Here is a 15,646-nt window from a genome sequence, read left to right as displayed (position 1 = left end):
ATACATGACCACCTCTCTGTCAGAGGAGGGTCCTGTGAATATGCCATGAACACTGAGATGGGGTAACTCCTCCAAGTGAATGATGACTGGGTGCTATTGGCTAAGGCTCATGAAGCTTACTGCACTTTCCAAACCTTGCAGATATGGCAAGAAATTATTCTAATGAAGATATGGCTGCAAGTGAATCCATCACAGTGCTGCCAGAATCATGGCTGTGGCGTTGGTAAGCCAAACCTCCGACTCCAACTCCACAGCCCTGCCAAACTACTGAGCATGGACAAAGTGCAGCACAGATTCATCTCAACTTATCCCAATTAATCATATATTTTAGGAGTCGGTCCATTTTATACCAACTCCACAGCCCTGGCCGAAAGTCCTAGTGTCTGTGCCAAGAAGATCCGTGCAGAAGACAATCCTAGTCTATGGCTTCTCGAGATGCAGTGTGAACACCTTGTTAGCACTCCGACATATTCCCACGGCAAACATCACTTTAAGAAGCCTTACAAGCCCCAGCTCAGTTTGACTAGCTGCCTCGTGGACTGAAGAATGATTTCCCTCTACTTTGAAGGGCAGGCCACCAGATAATGGACTGCTACTCAGACATTTAATGACCAGTTTCTAACAGGAATCAATGTAAATATGACACAATCACTACTATGACTAGTAGCAGCTGCCACCAAAGCAAATAGGGTCATGGGATGCATTAGAAGAGGTCTGGGGACACGAGATGAAAACATAATTCTCCCTCTATACAAATCACTCGTCAGACCACACTTGGAGTATTGTGTGCAATTTTGGACGCCGGTGCTCAAGGAAGACATTACTGAACTTGAAAGGGTTCAAAGGCGGGATACTAAAATGATAAATGGAGTTGGTTCACTACAATACCCAGAAAGGTTATCAAAATTAGGTCTATTTACTCTAGAAAAGAGAAGACTTAGGGTCCATCTGCTCTATTAGGGCATGTGGATTCATGGAAAGAATTTGGCATCATTAGTGTCGGGCCACCCATAGACCTTAAATGTCCAGGCAATCCGCACTTTACTCTGCACTGAAACTATGAAGTGTCAATGCAAAGTAAGCAGCCTGCATGTGTGATCGTGACGCTGCGGCAGCAGGGAGCCGACTACCAAGCCTCATGCCGAGGAGTGTATAAATTGGATAGATCACGGGCATTACAAGACCAATGTTATTCAGTAGCGCTTTTCAGAAGAGCAATTTTTTTTTTTTTCAGTCCAACATTTTTAGTGTAGCTATATGAAAAAAAAAAAAAACAGGTCACACACTGATGTCACATGGGCATCACACGTGCATAAAACAACAGACACAGATGGAACAAAAACACTGAATTTTCGGGATGAAACTCAGGTGATTTTTCATACACTAGTCTTAAGCCAACCTTGGACATAGCCCTAAGATCTATTACCATCTCGGCCATTCCAATCATTGTATATACAGTGCTGAAAATGCACTGTGTATACAGTATAGGAAGCGCTAGCAGCTTGTCTCCTCCGGACCTAATGCTGGGTCCTTGGAGAACCCATGAACACTGCTATTCAGTTAGGAGGCCAATACCCAGCTCCAGTTACAGGGGAAATCAGCAATTAAAAAAAAAAAAAAAAAATCAATACGTTAATATGTTAAAATGCCTCTCCAAAAAGTCCGTTTCTAGCCACACCACAAATAGAAAAAAAGGACTAAATATAAAAGTTTTATAGAGAAATAAAAATTTGTTAAAGGGAATCTGTCACTCCATTTTTGGCCTATAACATGCGGCCACAGCCATCAGGGGCTATCAACAGCATTCTGTAATGCTGTAGATAAGCCCCCGATGTAACCTGAAAGAAAAACGAGTTCGGTTATACTCACCGGGGGGGTGCGGTGGGTGTCATGGTCCGATGCCTCCCGTCATCTAGCGATGACGTCGTCCTCCTTGCTTCTGCCGAAGCTCCTGCGCAGGAGTACTATATCTGCCCTATTGAGGGCAGAGTAAAGTTCTGCAGTGCGCCGGGAAAGGTCAGAGAGGTCCGGTGCCTGCGCACTGCAGTACTTTATTCTGTCCTCAACAGGGCAGACAAAGTACGCCTGTGCAGGAGCCGTGGCAGAAGTAAGAAGGAGGATGTCATCGCTAGAAGATGGGAGGCGCCGGACCGGACCGCAACATCCATCAGACTGGGCCCCCGGGGGAGTATAATCTAACTCGTGTTCAGGTTACATTGGGGGCTTATCTACAGCATTACAGAATGCTGTAGATAAGCCCCTGATGGCTGTGGCCGAATCTTATAGGGCAAAAATGGGGTGACAGATTCCCTTTAAGCAGTTATTTGTTGTCATAAAAAGAAATAGAAAAAGTTTTTTTAATGAAAAATAGACATTTCGTAGTTTTCTTTTCTATTATGGAAAAATGTATATACGTTAATCAGTTGTGAAGATTAGGCTATTCCCTTTCCTGAGCAGGCACATTGTCATTTTTTGATACATATACAAGTGCTTCTCACTAAATTAAAATATCAAAAAGTTAATTTGAGTTCAATACAAAAAGTGAAACCCATATAATATATAGAGTCATTGCAAACAAAGTGATCTATTTCATCAACAGAAACAAACACTTGAAATAGATCACTCTTTGTAATGACTATATAATATATGAGTTTCACTGTTTGTATTGACGAACTGAAATAAACTAACTTTTTGATAATATTCTAATTTTGAGAGAAGTACTTGTAATGACGAAAAAACTCGAATTCTCGCCTGGATATTCAATTTTTTTTTTTCACAATTCTTCACAGAGGGAGAGGAGTACCAGCAAAACCTATGAGATCTCAACATCTCATGCACACACGGTTTCTTTCCTCACTGAATTTGAGAACTGCAGTGTTTTTTAAATCTGCAGCATGTCAATACCTTCAGCGTTTTTTTTTTTTTTCACCCACTGAAAAGCAATGAGGAGGTAAAAAAAACACTGCAAAAAACGTTGAAACCAAAAGTTATTTTTATACAAAGTGCTTTTACTGTAAAAAAAAAAAAAAAAAAAAAAAAAGGTTTTGGCTGTAGAAAAGAAACGTAGCAAAAGTATTGGGTGTGAACAGAGCCTTATTGTGGTTTAACAAATCCGACATTCATGATCTGAGTACAGAATGGCCGCCGGTCTCCTGAACTGAACTCAGTCTCATAAGAGCATATAAGGCAATTTAATTCTAGTCAGGAGACCCTCGGCCAGTCCATACACAGAGGTCTGGACTCAGACCATGAATGCCAGATGTGTGCCCAATAGAGATGAGCAACTTTGGTCGGATCGGGTTTCGTGAAACCCGAATGAAACAAAATTTGGATGAATGTCATCCGCTCAATGCCGACTTTTATTCCCCATTGACTTGCATTGGGGTCGGGTTTCGGACGAAACTCCGACTTTTTTTTGCCCTAGTCGGACCAGTTTCATCCGACTCAAATTTTGTTTCATTCGGGTTTCACGAAACACGATCCGACCAAAGTCACTCAACTCTAGTGCCCAACTTTCTGGAGCAATACAAGGTAACCAAAATTGAATTCACATGTCCACGTTCCACAGTCCATACACAGACCGCAATATAGAAAACAACATGAACTAGCTGCCTCATATACCGTATGTTTATGAGCAACCAGATGATAGCTGCATACATTGCAGTTTCCAATTCATCGGTGGGTGCAAGACCTTTACCGATTTCATATAGACCCCATGTATAGGTGAATTGGTAAGTACTGGGCAACCCCTCTCTGATGTAATGTCATACATGTCAGTGTTGAAGGGAACCTGTCAGCAGGATTGTGCACGGTAACCTACACACAGTGTCAGGTCGGAGCAGTTATACTGATTAAAATGATACCTTGGCTGTTGAAATCCATCTTATGGTTGTTCTTTAATCCTTATTTTCAGTTTTTAGTTAATGATATGCTCATGCCCCGGGGCGGTATGTGAGGGGTCTTCATGTGGTGCTCGGCTCAGGTATTCATAATGCAGACTGCTGATAGGTCACTGATCTCTCACTGACCTGTTCCCTAGTTTGCATAATGAATATCTGTATATACTAAAAAAAAAAAAAAAAAAAGTCTATCAGCAGTCCGCATTCTGAATACCTAAGCAGAGCATCACATACATGAACTCCCGCCTTAGGGCATGAGCATATCATTAAAGGGAATCTGTCACCCCTTTTTTGAGATATCATATCATTCAATTGTGTGTCACATAAGGATTCTCTTAGTACTTTTGCTTCCCCCTGACCCCGCACCTTTCATGCATAAATACCTTTTTTGTATTGGTTCAGATGTATGTAAACCGCCACGGTCCGGTCCGCTGGGCGGGGCTTATTCACCTGCTCCCCCCCTCCCTGTCTTGCTCTACACAAGAAGAAATGCGTAGAGCAAGACAGGGAGGGGGGGGTGGGAGCAGGTGAATAAGTCCCGCCCATCAGACCGGACAGCGGCAACTTACATACATCTGAACCGATATAAAAAAGGTATTTATTCATGAAAGGTGCGGGGTCAGGGGGAAGCAAAAGTACTAAGAGAATCCTTATGTGACACAGTTGAATGATATCATATGATATCTCAAAAAAGGGGTGACAGATTCCCTTTAACACAAAACTGAAAATAAAGATTAAAGAACAACCACAAGACGGATTTCATCAAACAATGGATCATTTTAATCAGGATAACAGCGCCGACCTGACACTGTGTGTAGGTTACTGTGCACAATCTTGCTGACAGGTTCCCTGTGGTTTGGGGGATTGCGGCCCCATGCCCCTGAGCTCCCGAGACAACAGAGTCCAGGGAGTCAGGGGACTGCTGATGACAGTGCATGTTTTCTGCTGGAGACATTCAATTGCCAACTCTATGCACCACAATAGCTATACTAGCCACCGACCAGAGGCTAGCAGCTGATGTCTGCCACTCCAGCTGGGGTGGAGGAAAAGAACGCTCTTCTGTGAGAGAGAAGTCAGGTGAGAAGTTTTGGGGATTTTTTTCCATGTATGTGAACAACATTCAAAGATTTGGAGCAAGATAGGGGACATTACTACAAGATGGGACATTAATACAAGAATATGATTAGGATGGGGACATTACTACAAGAGGAGGACCAGGATGGGGGAAATCGTTACACGATTGGGGCCAGAATTACTATGTAATTGTCAAACAATATTAACCCCTTTCTGACCTTGAACTCAATAGTACGTCCAAGGTCAGATTCCCCGCTTTGAAGAGAGCTCCGGCGGTGAGCCCGCATCAAAGCTGGGACATGTCAGCCATTTTGAACTGACATGTGCCCGCAATAGGCGCAGGTGGAATCGCGAGCCACTCGCGCCTATTAACTAGTTAAATGCAGCTGTCAAACGCTGACAGAGGCATTTAACAAGTGCTTCTGGCCGCCAGGCCAGAAATACGCACATCGCTGACCCCCACCATGTGATTGTGGGTCAGCTATCCGTTGGCATAACAACCTGAGGTCTCCTGGAGATCTCTATGGTTGTTGATGTTGGATTGCAATGCTGTAATTCTGCTACATATAGGACATCTGAGCGTCGCCTATATGTAGCAGAGGTGATCGAGTTGTGGCAGCTTCTAGCCTCCCATGGAGGCTATTGAACCAAAACTTAAAAAAAATGTTTTTAAAAATATGAAAAGAATGAATAAAAGAGGTTCGCCCCATTAAAAAAAAAAAAAAAAAAAAAAAAAAAAACACATTAGGTACCGCCACGTTCAGAATCGCCCGATCAATAAAAAAAAAAAAAGAAAAATAAAAAAAAAAAAAAAAAAAAAAAAAAAAGGCTTGACCCGATCGCTAAATGGCATAGCGGGGAGAAAAAAAAAAAAAGTCAGAACTACTTTTTTTGGTCGCCGCGACATTGCATTTAAACGCAATAACGGGCGATCAAAAGATCGTATCTGCACATAAATGGTATAATTAAAAACATCAGCTCGGCACACAAAAAATAAGCCCTCACCCAACCCCAGATCATGAAAAATGGAAACGCTACGGGTATTGGAAAATGGCGCAATTTTTTTTTTTTTTTAAGCAAACTTTGCAATTTTTTTTCACCACTTAGATAAAAAAGAACCTAGACATGTTTGGTTTCTATGAACTCGTAATGACATGGAGAATCATAATGGCAGGTCAGTTTTAGCATTTATTGAATCTAGCAAAAAAGCCAAACAAAAAACATGTGTGAGATTGCACTTTTTTGCAATTTCACAGCACTTGGAATTTTTTTCCCGTTTTCGAGTACAGGACATGTTAAAACCAATGATGTCTTTCAGGCTGTGTGCACATGTAAGCTTTTTTTTCGCTTTTAAGCGTTTTTACCAGCAAAAACGCATTACATTCATTATAATGAATGCTGCACTTTTTGTGCACATTGATGCGCATCGCGGTAAAAAACGCAGCATGCTCATTAATTTTGCGGAAAAATACGCATTGCTAGCTATTTTCTATGAGACTGGGGCTGAGCGGAAAAAACGCATAAAAAATGTGCGTTTTCTGGGAAGGAGTCCGGTTTTCTGTCAGGAATTTTCTGCATGTGCGTGCACATACCATCAAAAGTACAACTCGTCCCGCAAAAAATAAGCCCTCACATTGCCATATTGACAGAAAAATAAAAAAAAGTTATGGCTCTTGGAAGGGGAGCGAAAAACGAAAACGCAAAAACGAAAAAGGCTGGGGTCATTGAGGGGTTAATGTATGGGACAAGAAAAAAAAAGTTCAAAAATATTTTGCCACTAAGAATGAGGTTTTAAGTAAAAAAGCAAGTAAAAAATTGCACAAAACGATCAGAAAGTCATATAGAAAAAAAAAATGTCAGCAAAAATACCTTGTCCCGCAAAGAACGCGGTCATGTTCAATTTTTACTATGTGTAGCCCTTTTATCAGGCTGGGCTTATGAACCCTGTCTTAGAGCTACCTCAATTTTTCGCTGACCGATGACAGGTGTCAATGGTGGCTTTTTTTGTTGAATGAGTTGAAGTGTCTACCGAAATTATTTTGGGATAGATAGAGTTTTTTGATTGTTTTTACAGAATTTTTGGGAGACAGAATGGACCAGACAAAACAATACCTGAATTGCTATTATTTTTATTTATGCCATTCATCATGCAGAAAAAGTTATCAGACGGATTACAAAGGAGATAAAAATCATCCGCTTTTTTTCTGAATGAAACTAGGATTTTTTATTTTTATTTTTTTTTTTAACACTGTCGTGTAATCTCGAGGGATTTCTTTTTCTGGGGGATGAGTTGCAGTTTTTTTTTTATTGTTACCATTTTGGACTACATTAACAATGTTATCGCTTTTTTCTGATTTTTGGGTGGCAGTGACAAAAAAAAAAAAAAAAGAATTTTTTCCTTTTTATAACACCATTCACTGTGCAGTAACTGCGCGAAGACAGCTTTATTCTTCAAGCAAATGTGTTTACAATGATACCAGATTTACATAGATTTTTCCTGTTTTGCAACTTCTGCACACTAAACTAATTTTTACAAAATAAAATGTATTTTTGAATCGCCCTACTATGAGAAAAATAACTTTTCTTACCAGCTAGGGTTTTTCTTACATAATGACCAATTTGTTTTTTCAGTATTTTTTTACCTTCTGATCACTATTCCATTTATTTTGATGAAAAAACTAGTTTTTACGCAATTTACTTTTGCAGTCTTCATCAATTGCGTTAAAGCATCACTCCAGCATATTAATACCGTGCTGCCACTAACGTAAGGTCCCTTCACTTATAATTACCTGCCGCTGTCTTCATCTATAAGGATGTGTGCACACATTGCGGATTTGGCTGCGGATCCGCAGCAGTTTCCATGCGGTGTACAGTACCATGTAAACCTATGGAAAACCAAGTCTGCTGTGCACATGCTGCGGAGAATTCCGGGCAGATTTGCTGTGGTTTATTTTCTGCAGCATGTCAATTCTTTGTGCGGAGTCCGCAGCGTTTTCACACCTCTGCCATTATAGGAATCAGCAGGTCATTTTACCTGCAGATTCAGCCAAATCCTCGAGGAAAAATCCGCAGCCAAATTCGCAACGTGTGCACATACCCTTAGGCTACGTTCCCACGATCAGGAAGTAGCATAACTTTGGACATAGCGAATGCTGTAGATAAGCCCCTGATGTCAATGACGGCAGCTGATAGTCAAAAAAAAAAAAAAGGTGACAGATTCCCTTTAAGGCCTGTTTCACACTTCCGTTTTTGACCATCAGTCAAAATCCGCCAGTTTTTTAAAAAAACGGATCCGCCTTTTTTTTGCGGATCCGCAAATTTTTTTTCGCTGCAGGATCCGCATTTTACAGTGCGCATGTCCGGAGGAAGGAATGCAGATGGAATTTTAACCCTGAAATCCTTTCTGGCAGACGGAAAAAATTAATTCATTCTCTCTATCTCTCTGACATCCGTTTGCATCAGTTACAAACGGATCCGCTTTCCGCCATTTTGGCGGATTTTAACTGACAAGAAAAAAACGGATGTGTGAAAGAGGCCTAAGCAGGATTGTATGAGCTGTTGCTAACTGAAGTGATACATTTTGCCTACAAATGCTGCACTTTAATATCTCTGTCACATTCTACTCAATTGGTGTCAAAGCAGGTGGAAAAAGCTGGCACATATCATACACTCCATTTTTTGTGAATCTTGTTGAGTACCCATTTCCCAGTGGGTGGGGGCTAAGTGTGTGTGAACGAGACACTAGGTCCCTACAGAACACGTTACAGAAAGTAGATTAGGCCTGTTTCACACTTCCGTTTTTGTGTCCGCCAAACGGATCCGTTTCCGTTTTTTTGACGGAAACTGATGCAAACGGATCCGTTTTTTTTAAAAACGGATCCGTTTTTTTGACGGATCCGCGGTAACCGTAATGGAAGTCTATGGGACAAAAAAACGGATCCTGCAAAAATGGCGGATCCGTTTTTTTACGGAAAACAACGGATTTTGACGGATTTGAAAAAACGGAAGTGTGAAACAGGCCTAAAACCACAGCACCGAACACTTACAGGAAGAGGCGAGCAGCTGCACAGAACCTACAATGAGAAGTTTGATTTCCTGTCACTGGTATCTAGCATGCAATCATTTACACAAGCAGATTTTGTTGCACTTTTAGTGTAATGTTTCTGACCAAAAGCCAAGAGGTATGAATCCAAACAGAAGGAAACCTATGGAGAAAAAAAAACAAAAAAAAACCCACACACACACACAAACTACCAAAAGCGAGTGATCTCTGCCTTACACAAAACTTACAACAAGCAATGGATTTTTTTTTTCAGTGGTGCAAGAATAAACTGAACTTTTCACCCCCGTCGTAGCCGCTAATATAAATATGACAACGCCGGCTTCGTGATGAGCAGGCCTGGGAACGTGATGACAAATCTCTTGTGCTTGCTAATAAAAAATAGTGAATACCTGTGCTCATATCCATTATGCAAGCCAATGCAGATGAGGAAAACCACAGTAAAATCTCAATGAGCTGACATCAATTCCAGACCATCTCAAATAAAACTAAAGCCGGGTTACATGTGAGACTCAAGGATCACGGTCTGCCAAGAAGCCAAGGGACTGAAGCCACCGGGACTGCACTTCTGGGCTGAGGTTGGGTGGGAGCACAGGAAAATCCATACAACACGAAGGGAAATTGTGACATTCAGATCCCACCAAATGAATAATACAGGATGCCTGTTATGTGTCAAGGACAATAGTCCCAACAACATCTCACAGGCCTAAGACACAGAAAGTCTACAATGGGAAGCAAAGACGGGAAACTGACTTCACTGGAATATTTCACGTGACAATAGAATACAATGACAGTGATGCCATTCTCACCTTTCATCTTCTCCATCAACCATAGGAGTGGTCAGGGGTAGAGACTTCAAAGGAAGTAAAGATCCCGCTCCTTGAAGACCACCACTTGTATCCAAAGAGGACCCCTCCAGAACATGCGGTAGGCCCACCATTGAGTGCTCCATCAAACGCCGAGCATCCTCAATCTGGTTTGCCACTGACTGAATAAGAGATGGTGCAAAGAACTGACCAGAACTACCAGCCATCTGAAGAGCAATATTTTGTGCAATAGGGACACTTGCAATAACTGGAGCATGATTTCCACTCTGGACCAAATTCCCATTTTGAGGTGTTGGAAGTTGAGGAACAGTAGGTGGTGGGCCCAGGGTGGTAGCTGCGGGCGATATTCCAGTAGGTACACTCGTCCCCAGCTGTTGAATGGCTGAAACATTGGTAGCTGCGGGTAAAGGACTGACTGCGGGTACTTGCGGAGTGGTCATTCCCTGTACAGCGGTGGGTTCAATAAGTTGAGTCGGAGGTTTTGAAGGGAGCAGAGGATTTTGAGGTGCAATCATTACAGGAGGTGGATGAGTAGGAGCACCAACTGGTATCCCCTGCGTGGAAGGAAGTACCGGCTGAGAAGGAGCTGGAACACTTGGCTGCATAAGAGATGGTGTAGTTTGACTAGTAGATACCTGGTGCACTGAAGTTGGCAGATTGCCTTGTTGCACAACACCTACAACTTGTCCACCAGTTGCCGGTATGGTGGGCTGAGAGTGTACCACAGGCTGTGTTGGAGCTACACAGGTTGGTGGCGCTTGTGCCGATACAGACTGTATCTGCCCCTGCAAAACTTGTGCTTGGATAACAGGTACTGATGCTGCGGTACTACCCGCTCCAGCTGATGCAGACGGTATAGGAGCCACTCCTGTCTGAACAATTTGGGGATGCTGCATGTATTCAGGTAAACTCCCTGGTACAGAACTTTGATTTGTTGGCATGACATGGCCAGTAGTCATCTGAGTTGGAGCAGTTGGTGGATGTGCATACTGTATCGTTGGAGGCTGTTGTTGAACTGTCGGCAGATTTTGTAAGGGCTGTGCCGGTTGAGAATATGGCAACTGTGGTGGGATCATCGTAGAAACTGCTGGTGGCTGATGCCCTATAGAAGATGGGACACCAAGTATGTTAACAGCAGCTGGCTGCACAGCAACAGGGGCATTCATAGCAGCTGGCGGAGCCTGTCCTATTTGTTTCTGGGGAGAATAAGTGGCATCTTGTGAATGAATCTGTAACTGTGCAAGCTGAGGCTGAGAAACACTCTGTGGTATATTTGAAGGTGGCACATTCTGAGCGAGAGGGTTGCTGAAGTCAATCTGCTGGGGTCCCAGTGCTTGAAATCCTTGCATTGCAGGTGCCCCCATTTCGCCACTTCCAACACTTTCTGTGTAGTGACTCAGAGTGCTGATATTGCTACTCACTGAGCTCCCACTGGTGCTCTCTCGCTCAGACGTCATCTCAAGTGGGTTTTGTTTAACACACTCCACTGCTTTGTTGACCGCAGATCCCTCTGAAGCAGCTGCTGCATTTTCTTTGTCATAGAACTCCATACAAGTCCATCTGCCTTTTCTGAACGGTTCTGAACTGGAGTCTAACTTTACAACTCTAAACCTAGAGGTCGCAGCAGCTGAAGGTGCTGCCTGCTGCTGCCCTGCAGCTGGTCCTACAGGGGCACTAGTAGCATTGCTAGGTATACTTGATGCAGCAATATTTCCATTTCCAGAACCTAAATGAGGATTAACATTTCCAGAGACAGCACTGACATTACTAGTACTCGTCACGCTGGTGGAGCCAACATTTACACTAGTGGGCACAGGACCCACAGGGGCTGCCACACTGCTGACATTTTGGATATTGACATTGTGTGTGGTACCACTACCTGTTGCAGGACTGACCCCTGCACTAACAGGCCCACTTGCTTTACGCACGATGGGTGGCATAGTCCCCACAGCTGGCGCTGCAGAAGAAGCAGGTGCTGTCGTCTCTGTAGATCCTTGAGAAGCCAGTTTCACAGATGTGGGATTGTGAGAAGCTGCAGACACAGAGGCACTGGATAAGCCATGATGGGTCGGCATTGGAAGTCCATGATGGTGATGAAGATGGTGCACGTTGCCATTTATCATAATATTCTGGACATTAGCAGGTAAATGTTGATGAAGGTGCGGTTGATTTGGAGACACGGCGCCAGGAGTTTCAGCTTCTTGAAAGTTATTCAAGGTCTCCTCGGAGGAGCTTCTCTCAGGGCCGCCGAGATCTGTAGCCCTGGACAACGACACATCCAGGATTTCCGAAGACGACAGGTCTTCAGTGTGGGACTCGTCCAGGTCATCGTAGCTCTCAGTGTCCTCCGCTATGCTGTTATTAGAGCTCATGCTGGCTGAGATTTGAGCAGGGGTGACACTGGTAATCTGAAAGCCACTCTTCTTTTTAATCTGTGCCCCAGACTGTACCATGGGCTGTGCCATCAAGTTCAAGGTTTGGGGAGGATGCTGCTGAGGTCCAGGTGAGGAGGAGGAGGCGGGAGGCGGGGGCTGCACCAGCAGAGGAGACTGGTACTCATCAGAGGCCAGGACGTGCCCCCCGCCTCCAGGACCACCTGTTATGCTCACAGATGAGGGGGTCGCCCCGGTCCCACTGCCCCTCCTGGGGAGGTCCGCCGGCTGCGCCATCTTCCTGCCTGCTAGATCTGCAGATGGATCGGGCTGGTGCATGCTGACTCTCCTCCTCTCAGCCCACCCACCTTCACTCCCCGAGCTGGGAGCAGGACCCCCGCTGCACGGATGGAGCCCGGGCAGCTGCTGCGGACAATGCACGGATGTGGGGTCAGTGCTGGCACGCCGCCTCCCGGTGCCCAGCGCTCAGCACGCTCCGTGCCCTGACAGCGGGGAGGGCAGCGCGGCTCGGAACCCGGGATCCGGGGCCACAAGGCAGGTGTGGTCACTCTGCTGCCGGGAGACGAGGATGACGAGGATGCGGTGTGCGGAGATGGCCGGGACGATGCAGCCGGTGGCCGCGGCCATCACTGACAGTCCTCAGCACAGCTCCTGGCCGGGGCCCATCCTCCGCACAGATAAACAGCCGTGTCCGAGGAACGCTGAGGAGAATCCGGGTCAGCGGTAGCGAGGCCGGCGGCTCATGGACTCCTCAGCCTGGCTCTGTCCCCCGTGACTCTGCCTTTCTTTTCTCTCGCAGTGTCTCTGGGCTCCGGCTCCCTGTTACACGGCGCCTGTGCCTCCCTCCCCCTTCCTTAATCTTACACGGTATTGGAGGACGGCGCCTGCCAGCCGGGGAAGCAGCTCACTTAGGGGCGGAGAATCTGGAAAAATGGCCGCCGGACATGCGCACTACGACGCTAGCGGAGCTGTAGCAAGACGGCCGGCCTGCAGGGGGAGGGATAGAGTCGAGCATGACGCAGCGGGCTCGCCCGAAGCTTGACGGAAACTGCCGAACGCAGGGCGAGGGTTTCGGGAGCGCTCGGGCTCTCACAGGGATGACGTCAGTGCGGGAGTCATGCAGACGTGTCCTGCTTGTTGAATGTAGGGCACTGTGTGAGACATAGGCCATTGTGCAACGGCCTGGACACGTGGAGGAGGCAGCACCGGGGAGCAGGGACCACCCGTGTGTCATCTGCACCGTCACACTGTGACTGCTACTTGTGTGATGTCAGAGGGAAGTGTCTGCCATCTCCACACTACAGCGTCCCAGGAAGCGGCAGCCAACTGGTGACTGATGTACAGTGGCCATGACTAATAGAAGGTGTGGGTCTCCGAACTCCCCACAGGATCCCTCTACACCGGCCACTGCAGCCCCCGAATTATCCCCCGCCTCATAAGCGTCTGTTGGACTCCCTACAGCTCCTCAGGCTGTTGTAACCTGCTGTATTCACGAGATCCCGAAGGAATCTGAGCCCATTCCTCATCAGCAGCGGCCTCCGCTTCAGTAGTTCCCGTTTGTGCTCTGCAGCCGCTTCCTTTGTATCCCACCAAATACTTTCTAAAGGACCTCTTCAGAAACCAACAATTGGTGGATTTTGAGGTTGTGCTTGGCATGATTGTCCTGCAGCAAGGTCCAGTGATGTCCAAACGTCAGCTTTCTATACTGTAGAAGGCATGGCATTTTCCCATATGATTTCCTGATAATTTGATGATTTCCTGTGTTGTTCTTCACACAGCTGAAGGTTTCCAATGAAAGAGGAAGCAGCCACAGAGCATCACCAAGCTACCACCATACTTCATTGTAGGCAGGGTGTCCTCAGCACATGCTTCATTCTTCACGCACCAACCTGCAGACATAATGCTGATTCATAGGCCCAAAAAGTTCGAGTTATGTTTCATCGCTCCACACAGCATAATCCCAAAACGTCTTGACTTAGTTATATGGTTTTGAGCATAATGTCACCGACTTGTGCTTTTGAATAAGAAAACATGTTCGTCTTGGTGTTCAGGCACTGAGACCCTCAGCATTCAGTATACATCACACCATACAAACTAAAACCTCACTGTTCTTCCAACTGTATCTAAGAACTTTTAGGACTTTATTCATTAAAGGGAATCTGTCACCTATTTTTTGGACTATCACAGCCATCAGGGGCTTATCTACAGTATTCTGTAATGCTGTAGATAAGCCCCCGATGTAACCTGAAAGAGAAGAAAAACGAGTTATATTCACCCAGGGGTGGTCCGGTTTTGGTCCGATGGGTGTCGCAGTCCGGTCCGGCTCCACCCATCTTGTAGCGATGACGTCCTCTTCTTTGATTCCCGTCGTGGCTCCGGCGCACTGCTCTGACCTGTTGAGGGCAGAGCAGAGTACTGCAGTGCGCAGGCGCCGGACCAGGTCAGAGCGGTCCTGCGCACTGCAGTACTTGCTCTGCCCTCAACAGGTCAGAGCAGTGCGCCGGAGCCACGACGGGAAGCAAAGAAGAGGCAGTCACCGCTAGAAGATGGGAGGCACCGGACCGTGACACCCATCGGACCAAAACCGGACCCGGGGTGAGTATAATATAACTCTTTTTTCTTCTCTTTCAGGTTACATCGGGGGCTTATCTGCAGCATTACAGAATGCTGTAGATAAGCCCCTGATGGCGGTGCCGGCAGCTGATAGTCCAAAAAATAGGCGACAGATTCCCTTTAAAGGGAATTTGACAACAGGTTTTTGCTAACCTATCTGAGAGCAGCATGATGTAGGGTCAAAGACTCTAATTCCAGTCTTATATCATTTAATGGGCAGCAAGTTTTGATAACATCTCTGTTTATCTTCTGCAGAAATACTAGATCTCTAAATGCTGAGCCCTATATAACCATGCACACACCACTGATTGACAGCTTTCTGTGTCTACCATGCATAGGCATAAAGCTGCTTATCAGCGGAGGCGTGGTTGGACTACGTAGCAGTTAGTTTACTTGTCCTCTTCTGATAATTTCCTTAGGATAAAACAATGATTTTCTTAAAACTACAGCATGCAGCCCAGTAAGTGATACTTTAATGGAACCAGGGTCTCTGCTCCTACATTATGCTACTCTCAGATTGTGACAAAAACCTTGTGACAGATTCCCTTCAAGACTTGTGTTTAGAAAGGAACAAGATGCACTGAATTCAGTAGCATAGCTACCAAGTCGCCCTGGGCCCCTTGCTCAGAGGGGCTCACCCTGAGATACTGCCACCATTAACTATATCGGCATGCACAGCATATCAATATACTTAAAGGGGTATTCCCATCTCCAAGATCCTATCCCAATATGTAGTAGGTGTAGTAATAATAATATTAGCAAATACCTCTAATTAGAAAT

At 45.3% G+C, this 15,646-nt stretch overlaps 1 protein-coding gene across 1 annotated transcript in view; it reads right to left on the bottom strand.

Annotated features, from left to right (window-relative positions):
* TSC22D1 (TSC22 domain family member 1) overlaps positions 1-13,139 on the bottom strand; it is a 124,768-nt gene extending 111,629 nt beyond the window's left edge. Inside the window, exon 1 of the mRNA XM_073580289.1 lies at positions 9,843-13,139. Within this exon, the coding sequence (XP_073436390.1) occupies positions 9,843-12,571 (2,729 nt within the window). The 5' untranslated portion in view covers positions 12,572-13,139. The remainder of the gene's footprint in view (positions 1-9,842) is intronic.
* Between the last annotated feature and the right edge of the window lie 2,507 nt (positions 13,140-15,646).

This window comes from Dendrobates tinctorius, unplaced genomic scaffold (genome assembly GCF_039654945.1).
Source record: "Dendrobates tinctorius isolate UK_male_01 unplaced genomic scaffold, ASM3965494v1 ptg000064l, whole genome shotgun sequence".
NCBI classification, from domain to species: Eukaryota; Metazoa; Chordata; class Amphibia; order Anura; family Dendrobatidae; genus Dendrobates; species Dendrobates tinctorius.
Note: the sequence above shows the minus strand (reverse complement) of the source record. Positions and strands in the feature narration are given on the sequence as shown.